Here is a 10,338-nt window from a genome sequence, read left to right as displayed (position 1 = left end):
CAGAATAATCCCGTAGTGCAGACATACCCTTACTCAGACCACACCTAAGGGCTTCGGGTTCCTCGTGTGAGAGTTTCCTGTTTGCACTCCACTGGGGTATGAAACTTGGGGAGGGGGCAGGAATCCCCAAGATGTCCCTAAATGACTCTCTTTATTAATAATAATAATAATCAATAGGAGGAGGGGTGGGGCAGAAACACTAAGAAAATGGTTCCTGGCAACCCTAAGAGGAAGAGAGCTGGCTGGCAGCCATCATAGCTCAGAGCATCAGAGGGAAAGGTCCTGAAGGGTTCATCCTTCTGATAGCAGCTTGACATTCCCACCAGCTGCTGTACATGGAAGGGGACTGTAAGCCCATTATTGAAACTTAGTGGGGTTTTTGGCTGGCTCTCTCCCAGTACCAAAAGAAAAGGGAAGGGCTGATGAGAAATTAAGATCCTGAGAATAACAGTCCCCAGGGCCAACGCTCCCAGTCAGCCGGATTGACAGGGAAGGCAGGTCAATGAGGGGATCAGGAGCCTGGGGTCCTTTCCTCTGTGTGAGCTGGAGCTGCCTGAGCCAGAGTAGGGGGAGAGAAGCAGCCTGTGGGCTTGGCTACACTTGTGAGTTACAGTGCAATAAAGGGGCCACAGCCGCACTAGCTCAGTACCTGTCCACACTGGCAAGGCACGTAGAATGCTCTAACTCTGTGACTAGAGTGCTTCTGGTACTTCACCTTGGGGATTTTGCTGCGCCCCCGCTGGAGTGCCGCGACACCAGTGTGGACGAGGTGTTGCATTACTGAGCTGTGAGCAGCCTGTGGAAATGTCTCATAATTCCCTTAAATCAAATGGCCACTCTTTTCATTGTTTTGAACTCGCAGTAGGAATGCGGATATGCTGTTTGAAAGCTCCGTTTCTGACAGCCGGCTGCTTATCTGCCCCAAGACAGATTAGTGTGGAATGCTGTGTGTGTGAGAGAGAGGTGGGGTGGGGGGATGGGGAGGTCTGCTGCTGTCTGAACTTACAAGACAGCATGCTGACATGCTCTCAGGCCCCCCAAAACCCACTCTCTCTCCCTCCACATACACACAACACACTCCCTGTCATACTCTACCCCACCCGATTTGAAAACACGTTGCAGTCACTTGCATGCTGGGATAGCTGCCCATAATCCACCGCTCCCAGTGCTGCTGCAAGTGCCACAAATGTGGCCACGTCAGTGCACAAGCAGCTGTTGGTGTGGACAGACTGCAGCACTTTCCCTACTGAGCTCTCAGAAGGTGGGTTTAACTCACAGCTCTCTACATCTGCAAGTGTAGCCAGTCGATGGGCTGGAGGCAGAGCAACAGCAACAAGGAGCCAGAAGAGGCAAAGCTGGGGAGCTGGAGCAGTGCAGACCAGCCATGCCGAGGGGGCCCCAGGGCTGAGCCACCGCAGGAAGCTGCAGACCCAGAGCTGGGGAGTGGATGCCTGCTGCGCCACAAGTAACACCAGAGATGAGTGCGGTGAGCAGCTGGGGAGAGCAAGGGGGGGACCCTGGGCAACGAGGGCCCAATGTGGGGAGATGATATCAGACAAGAGGTCTGGCAGGCTGGACTTGGTGGTGGGGACGTGACCCCGATAGGGTGGAGCGACGCTGGGAAGAAAGGCTCTGCACCTAGAGAGCCTGAGGGTGTGTGGCCACTGCCAGAGCAGGCGCCTGACCTGTCGTGTCCCTGCAGCACAGCCAGGGCGTAAGAAGGAGGCCTGGGACGTGTGAGGAATAGACTGAACTTTCCTTACATCCTAGAGACGGCTGTGTGTGGTTTCCCAGTGCCTACAGGGCGGAGTTCCTTGTTTCCTTGAATCTTTCCCATTTTTTCTCTTATACTTGTTGTTTAATAAATTGTATTTGGTTTGAATTTAAAGTAATGATCAGTGGGTCAGGGAAGCATCCAGTGCAGAGAGAGTGCCCCAGAGTGGGGACATCTTTACTCCTGTTCTAAACTACCATGATGAGACTGCGGGTTAAGCCTTCCAGGAATCCTGGGTCCAGCCTTGCCAGGGTTACAAGGTGTACAGGACAGTGAAAGAGGAGTCCTCAAGGTCAGGCAAGCCTCTAGGTAAAGGGAGTTGGAGCCAGGACTCAGATCCTTTTACTAGTGATTCCACAGAAACAAGGAAAGTTCCCCACAATGGCGGGACGATTCTGCTGCTTACATATAGTAGCTGGGGGAGGGAAGAAAACCATTTCTGTATTTTGAGTTGGGACACTTCACTATTGTGGGCTCCTAATACACTGTCCCTGTAGTGTTTTCTCGGAGTATTGTAAAAAACACCTTGGTTTAAACAAAAAATCTCCCAAATCTTGGCTAGCCAGTATGCTGGTGGCCTAGTCCCCAGCTGAGAATAGACAATCAGCTAGGTCTAGGGTAGGTTAAGTTTTTCTCCCTTGCTTCACAAACAAGAAGGAAAAGTGTGCAAAAAGTAACACAAGCAACAGTCTGGCTAGGGGATCAGAATGGGGTCCTCTGGTGTCTGCTAGCTACCAGGTAAGGACCATTTTGACTCCACAAGGAGGCTCTACAGGACAGGCTACCTCCTGCTCTGATTAGCCATTCTTTTCTCCTGTTTTCCCCCTTTATATTGTCTAGCTGAGAATATGGGCCAATCATATGAGGATGATCAGCTGTGTCAGCTGATTCTTGCCTGCTGGACTTCTCTCTGGGGCAGAGCTGGCTGTTCCCTGTTCCCCCAACCCCTGTAGGCTATTAAAGGGGCAGATTGCCCATCATTTCTGTGGTGGATAGGGACATCCAGACACCTGCTTTGCAGTGCCACAATCTCCCTTGATCTGAACATTTTATCCAAACCCTTTTACCTAATACCCTTTGTAAGCAGCAAAAAGGCTTTATTGGAAGGGTGGTTACTTCCTCATTGATCATTGTAACAGCAATATATCTACTGCCAGCTAAGAGTTATAGGCTAACTAACACAAACTGCATTTGAAATTTTCAGCCACCTAAAGTCTCTGTTACTTCCAAAATCAGGGTTAGTGAGGTGAGGTTGTATATTTTCATTTAGCTGTAAAATCCCCACATTTGTAGAATGTGGGGACTCTCATGAGCCTGCACTGAGGGTTCCTGGAAGGGCTTAAAGCAGATGGCTGTCTGAAAGGGGGAGCTCCCTACCCACCTGCCAGAATCCACCTCCATCCATGTTTAAAAGTAAAGAGAGATTTTCAAAAATAATGAGAAAGCTGCACAAGGGGTTGCCCCTTTTGGCAGGGCCGGAGAAGTAAAGAATTTGTACAAAATAAAAGAAGAAATACAGCTAAAATCAGAAAAAAAAAATGGCCCCTGTCTAGAGCTCCCTGAGAGAGCTGATGGGTAAAGAGAAGAATTTCCAGTGCTGCTATTAATCAGGGAATGCAGAATGAACTGAAGGACTTCAGAAAAGACTCATCTCCCTCCTTGGTGAGGTAAATGACTCAGTTAATGTAATTAAAGAGTTTTGTCAGAAAAGAAGTGAGAGTAAAAGTTTTGGGGTTCAAAACTACTTATTGAATTGAGGAAACAATCTCTGTGAGAGGCAAAGCTATGATTTTCCTCTGTACAATGAAGTAAAATAAATCTGTTCACCAAGACCAAACACTGTGGGTGCCTTGGCTCAGATTTCACACACTTTGGCCCTTGGGTAAATTTTCAAACTCACAGAAAATATTTTCATAGGAAGACATATGTTCATACTATGTGATCACCTTCCAGTAATGCATTAAGGAGTGTGACTAACAACTGTCACATGGTGATTGTTCTCTCATCCTCTCCCCCAAGGGAGAAGACTGTGCAGTGGTGTATCTTATTTTGGTAGGATTTTAGGGTTTTGTTTGTTTTGTTTCAAGATAAAAAATCATCTCTCTCTCTCTACCCCCCCCCCCCCCCCCCCCCCCGCAGTGGAGGTGTGTTGAAGAGAGACCCAAACAGAATTCATCTGGAAAAAGGGACCCTGAAGGAACATTTAAAGCAAGCAAAAAATGAGGGATTCTTATGGCTCCACAAGCAACACGTGGGGTCAGCTCTGAGGATAAAAAAAAAATATCTAAGAAAGTTATAAAGTGCATGAAATCACAGATGCATAGTACCTCTGGTGATTGTGCAAGAAGCTGGAACTATTTTTCCATGATCCTGCCAAAAAGAACCATGCGTGGCACCACTAAGTACGGAATTTCCAAAGTGTTCTGGCTTGCACTTATTCATCAAGGATTGCATCAATGGTAGATGGCTGGTGGAAGTCCCCACTGTGCTAGTTCAGTCTCAGAAGATGAATAGGGAGCATGATGCAGTTCCTGAATAGTCCCTTTCTACCAGCAGCACTTTAAAAATACTGATTGTTCTCTTTGTCACATCATATACAGTTTTATCTACGACAGGCATTTGACTTTGGACTGTAACTTCCTGGCCAAGTGTAAACACCTTCCCATACTCCATTAAAGCAAGACACACCATGAGGCTTCGCACTGTGCATTAGAGAAGGAGGAGCTGGCATGAAAAGGGGCATCACCTACCACATGAGGGAGCTCTGAGTTATCCTCAGCTGCAGTTCACCAGAAGCAGCAGCCATTGCAAAAGCACTATACTTTGGAATGGATATGGGAGGTCTCTGGCAATTAGGTTTCATAGCAGAAGATATTAATGTGGAATCTTTTATTTCAACAGCCACCACAGCTGGCTACTAGAACAAAATTTTAAAAAACATCACACACATTTCTTGGTCATCCTTTAGAGTAAGATTCCATTTGTAAATGGCTTATAAAGGGTTAAAGATTAATAGATGTTACAGACATCAGTAATTTGTGGTTATAAGCACATCAGTAGAAGGTGTTATAGATGTTTCTAAGCAATCTAGAGACCTGTTGGACTCTATAACAATCAATTAATCAGTTATTAAAAGATACATTCATCCTAGAAACCATACAGAAGTGGAATTTTAATATAAAGTGTGTCCTATTTATTAACTCCAACTTCTCTTAGGTGAGTATGTCAGAGAATGATTCCCACATGGCACCTTGATTTGGAAGGAATTCTATTCCATCTGTGGTTTTCCATGAGAACACAAGGCATTCTAAGAATGGGAACAGGACACCTTCATTCCCAACCTGCCAGCCCTATCAACAGATATTCATTCAAATTGACCTTCCAGTACTTTGGAAGTTCATCCATCACATGTAGAAATTACATTAAAAAGGAGCCATACAAATTGGCACTGCAGTTTTCCAAGTGTTCTTCTTGCTAGCAGAAAAACACCACTGCAAAGCCAACCTGACATGTCTTGGGGGTGCTTTTCCTCCTTATAATTGTAACTGACAGTCTGGTATATGAACTCAGTTCTCACACACCAGAAAACCAGGTACCATCCAGTTCCTGTCCTAGTGAACAGAGTTTGCTTTTCCTCTCTGTAGTTAAATCCAAAGATTCTAGAGTGACCAGATGTCCCGATTTTATAGGGACAGTCCCAATTTTTGGGTCTTTTTCTTATATAGGTTCCTATTACCCCCCCACCCCCTGTCCTGATTTTTCACATTTGCTGTCTGGTCACCCTAAAAGGGACAGAATTTTCCATTTGGGGGGGTAAGTGTCCATACCTGGCAGCTAAAGCTTTTCCCCACCCTCTCTGACCGACAACTGAAATGAAGCTGAGGGTGCACATAAGAGCCACCTACCTATCAACCACTTCCTACACACCACAGCTAAATCGTATCACACATCATTAGTTTCATTCTCTCGCACAGATCTAGACAGCAAAGGGATGATATGCTGACCAGAGAGAAATGTCCTAGCTGCACCCTCCAAATGGCTATCCCTTTTTCTGTCATAGTTCAATCGACAGATCATTGATTCACCGAAAGCCCCTTAACCTTTTAAAAACCTCCTCCTCATCAGTGTTGTGTCGAAAACACGTGAACACGTTACATGGAGCTCATTTTTCTTTTCTTGTGGGGCTTGCTCAGATCCAGAGAGGCAGCTGGACATGGAAATGGTAAGAGATCATCGTTGCTTTCTGGAAAATAAAAGCAGGTTTACTATCGCTTGGTTGCTCTGGTGTAGGTTACTGACATGCTGACTGCTTTAAGGTAAGGCAAGAAGTTAGTAGATTAAAAGACCTTTGTATTCTAAGGAAGCAAGAGAAATGTGCCCACAAACCATCAACTGGAAACAATCCAGAGTGGGACCATTACCTGTTTTGTCTCAGTAACAGATGACTCTTCTAACCCATCCCTGGAACAGTGGGCAGATCAAAGGAATACTAAGCACTCTTCTAGCACAAATAGCTCTTTGAATTTTTTTTTCCATTTTTCATGGAACTTTAGGAAATATAAAAATAGAAATTGAAATGTCAATGACCTCCTCAGATAACCTGCAAGTGACTTTGGTGTACTTGCTAGTAGGGGATATTTAATCAAGGTTTGCTGCAGATGTGATTAATACCAATTATGCTTTTTTACCCCTTTAATAAATGCTACCATTCATTCTGGAAGAAATTAGATTAACCATTCACCATGCACTACAGGTTTATATTAGTATTACCTGTTCGGGTATTCACTTACACTAAGAAATTGGCTGAGTATAAGTAATTGGTATCTGTGTTTGAGTCTGAATTAGTATGTTTGAATGCAAAGATGTCTATAAATTGTAATATCAGTACCTGGGATATTTCTATTCTAAACACCCCAAGGATTTCCAACTTCAGAGGTAAGAGCCGGGTAAAAAATTCAGAAAGAAATTGTTTCATGGGAAAGAAACTCAGACGAACTGAAGACTTCATTGCTAATTGCTCACATCCAGCACTGGGTACTGAAATTGTACCAGAGCAATTGTAATTTTGAGAGGAGATTGTATTGTATATAATGGAACAACTTGACCTGGCTGTTGCCCCAATCTACTCATAAACAAAATGTTTAATCTCCAGGCAATTTTATCTTCAGACAATAATGCATTGAAACATCTGCATCTTTTTATTAAATGGAGCCATTGTAATGGCAAAATGAAATGCCAGCGTCCCCTGCATGATTTTAAATGATGAATGTGATAGTCTCACTGTGAAATGTTCAGCAGGAGATATGTAAATGAAATCAGTTCTGGGATGAGTCAAGTCCTGTGTATCATGTTCTCTGTATTACTGTGCCCTGGGAGAGTACACACGGTGAGAGTACACACTGAGATCTGCATTTGTCAGAAGGCTTTCTTAGAATCATGGAAAAACTGAGGGGTGTGTAACACTTCATGCTGAATTCTGCAATCGAATTCTGTGATGAATTTATAAATATAGAAGACTAACTTAAGATATTTCCATATAGTTATCTCTCCTGTGTTACACCCCCTCTTTCCTTCGCTTCCTGTACTTACTATGAATGCCTGTCCTGATACTTTCATGATTTTTAACTTCATTTTGTTATTCTCTTTATAATAATGGCCTTTGAAACTGAACTCTTTACCACAATCTTTTCCCCTCCAGTTTAGTTACTGGAGGGTTGTCTCTGAGTACTGCGGGTGTTAGTGTGTTGTTTTCTTTCTTATGGGGAACGTGTAAAGGACAGTAAGGAGTCTTGCAAACGCATAGAGCTAAAAGAGGATAGGCCAAATTATGGGCCTAACTTGACAATGTCTCTTGGTAATCACTGCACCTATAGTACCTACCGCACCACATTTATCCTTTGATTTTCCAGCTCTCCCAGTATTGCAGATCAATGTAATAAAATAAACTCTGTTGCACAGTTCATATTGCACAGGGTTTCTGGGAAAATACACTGTCAATAATGAACATTTCTGGATGGGGAATGAAAATAAAAATACTTAGTTCTCGTATCACACTTTTCATCTGTGGCTCTCAAAGAGCTTTCCAGAATGTGGGCAAACTTCATTTACCTCATTTTATAGATGAAGAGTCTGAGGCAGAGAGAGATCATTCACTTATTTAAGTTTCACAGTACAGCAGGGGCAGAGAGAACCCATGTCTCCTGTCTTCTGGTTCATTGGACATACTGTCTCTTACCTTCTTCTTATTTATTGTGTTGCGATAGCACTTAGATGCCCCAGACACACACCAGGACCCCATTGTGCTAGGTGCTGTACAAAGAGCTTGCCATCCAACTAATCATCCTAAATTAATAGAAAATCATAGAATCATACAACCATAGGGTTAGAAGGGACCGCAAGGGTCATCTTGTTTGATCCTCTGCCAAATGCAGGATTCGTTCTGTCTAAGCCATGCAAGACAGATGGCCCCAGCCTCTTTTTTGAAAACCTTCAGTGAAGGAGATTCCACGACTTCCCTAGGCAGTTTGTTCCATTGTCCTACTGTTCTTACCATTAGGAAGTTTCTCCTGAGATCTGCCCTGCTGGAGTTCGAACCTGTTGCCTCTTATCTTGCCCTCTGTGGCAAGAGGGAACAATTTTTCTCCATCTTTTTTATGGCAGTCTTTCAAGTATTTGAAGACTGCGATCATGTCCCTTCTTAATCTCTCTTTTTCCAAACTAAACATATCCAGTTCCTCAGCCTTTGCTCGTATGACTTGCATTCCATCCCTTTGATCATCTTTGTCACTCGCCTCTGGACCCTTTAAAGTTTCTCTACATCCTTTCTATACAGCGGTGACCAAAATTGGACACAGTACTCCAGCTGAGGCCTCGCCAGCGCTGAGCGAAGCGGTGTTATCACCTCCTGTGACTTGCATGCAATGCCTCTGTTAATGTACTCCAAAATTGCATTTGTTTTTTTTTTTTGCTACAGCATCACATTGTTGACTCATGTTGAGCTTGTGATCCATTGTACCTCCCAGATCCTTCTCAGCAATGCTGCTGCCAAGTCAGTTATCCCCTATTCTGTATTTGTATATTTGGTTTCTCTTCCCTAAATGTAGCACCTTATATTTGTCTTTGTTGAATTTCATTTTGCTGTCCATAGCCCAGTGCTCCAATTTGTCAAGATCCCTTTGAATTTTAATATACTGTATTGAAGTGTGGCTCAGACCCAGGAAGGACGAAAACAAAAAATTGAGAATTTAATTTAAAATGTAGAGTACCAGTTCTCAGAAATGTATATACAACGTACGTATCTGTATACAGTGTCCATCCCCATGGTATCTGAATGTTACATACAATGTTAAATCATCAAGCACACACACAAAGTCCTCACTAGGCTGACCAGAAAGCAAATACTTTATAGCAACCCCTTGGACTCCCAGTTGCAGCAGCCCTTATCAAGTAAATGCCCAATATAAAAATACCCCTTGCTCTGTACTAAAAGACTGCCAACCCCATGGTCTGATGGTCTAGGAAAGGTAGAAGTTGCTACAGACAGGGACTCTCTATGGTATCTCTACTTTGAGATGAAGAAATTTCCTCTTGCCTCATTAGGGCCTGAGTGTACTCCAGTTTCTTATTATCTGGTGTAATCCTCTTCTTCCACTTCACTTATCATGTCACCACCGGTAACTCTGTCAACTTGCCATCTCCCAAGCTCATGATCATGGTATTGTCTCTGGCTCATCTTTTTCCTTCTAACCCCATGTCCCGTCTCTCACTAAAGTTCCATTTGTTAAAAACATATGCGCATGAGTTTGGTCACGCTCGCCTTGAGAACTGTAACCTCGTCTCTAGCCTCCTTGTTTCTCCCCTCCAGTCAGTCCAAAACTCTGCTACTACCTGTTCCACTGCACTGACAGCCCCCTCCACCCCTCAAATTCCTTCACTAGCTTTCTGTCTCTTGCTACCCTTTGCCTCCATCTCCCAGGCCTGGCTTGTGAACTTTAGAACAATTTCCCATTCTTGTTTGCCAGATTCCCTCTCACCTGGTTCAAATCCTTCCTCACAACCCATTCCGTCCCCCCTTATTCTCTTCATCAATGATCTCCTCATGTCCGCACCGCCCTGCACGGCTGGCTTTTCTTTATCTTGTCATTTTTAAAGCTTCAGCCCTCTCGGTCAGGGAAGATGCTTTACTCTCAATTTTGTAAAATGGCAGGGGCATTACAAGGTATAAATACATACTAATGAATAATGCTTATTCAATCCTTGCTTTCCCTGCTAAGACTGCCAGTGAAAAAACGGATGACTGATTATTGTTGTGAGGTGGACATCACTCAGGCATGGTTCTTAGACTTTTTTCCCTACCATTTCAAACCAAACTAGTGTGATTCATAGTTTTTTCAGTATTATCCAAGGTTGGAGCATTTATTCCCCAACCACCCATATATTCTGGCTGTCTGTCTGTCACCCAGAGTATCTTTGAAAACTCATGGCGAACGGGGGAGGTCCCAGATGACTGGAAAAAGGCTAATGTAGTTCCCATCTTTAAAAAAGGGAAGAAAGAGGATCCGGGG

At 44.0% G+C, this 10,338-nt stretch overlaps 1 protein-coding gene across 2 annotated transcripts in view; it reads left to right on the top strand.

The window, feature by feature from the left end:
• Nucleotides 1–1,027: 1,027 nt before the first annotated feature.
• Nucleotides 1,028–10,338, top strand: part of IL2RA (interleukin 2 receptor subunit alpha) — a 33,671-nt gene continuing 24,360 nt past the window's right edge. Inside the window, exon 1 of one of the 2 annotated variants that reach the window (XM_075063846.1) lies at nucleotides 1,028–1,486. Coding sequence is in view for 1 of the 2 variants with exons in the window: in XM_075063844.1 (XP_074919945.1) it covers nucleotides 5,930–5,996 (67 nt within the window). In the remaining variant the exon portion in view is untranslated. Of the gene's footprint in view, nucleotides 1,487–5,108; nucleotides 5,997–10,338 lie in introns of those variants that run through there. The other variant, XM_075063844.1, reaches the window with a different exon arrangement.

This window comes from Chelonoidis abingdonii, chromosome 1 (genome assembly GCF_003597395.2).
Source record: "Chelonoidis abingdonii isolate Lonesome George chromosome 1, CheloAbing_2.0, whole genome shotgun sequence".
Taxonomy (NCBI): Eukaryota; Metazoa; Chordata; order Testudines; family Testudinidae; genus Chelonoidis; species Chelonoidis abingdonii.
The sequence above is the reverse complement of the archived record's forward strand: the minus strand, read 5'-3'. Positions and strand labels throughout refer to the sequence as shown.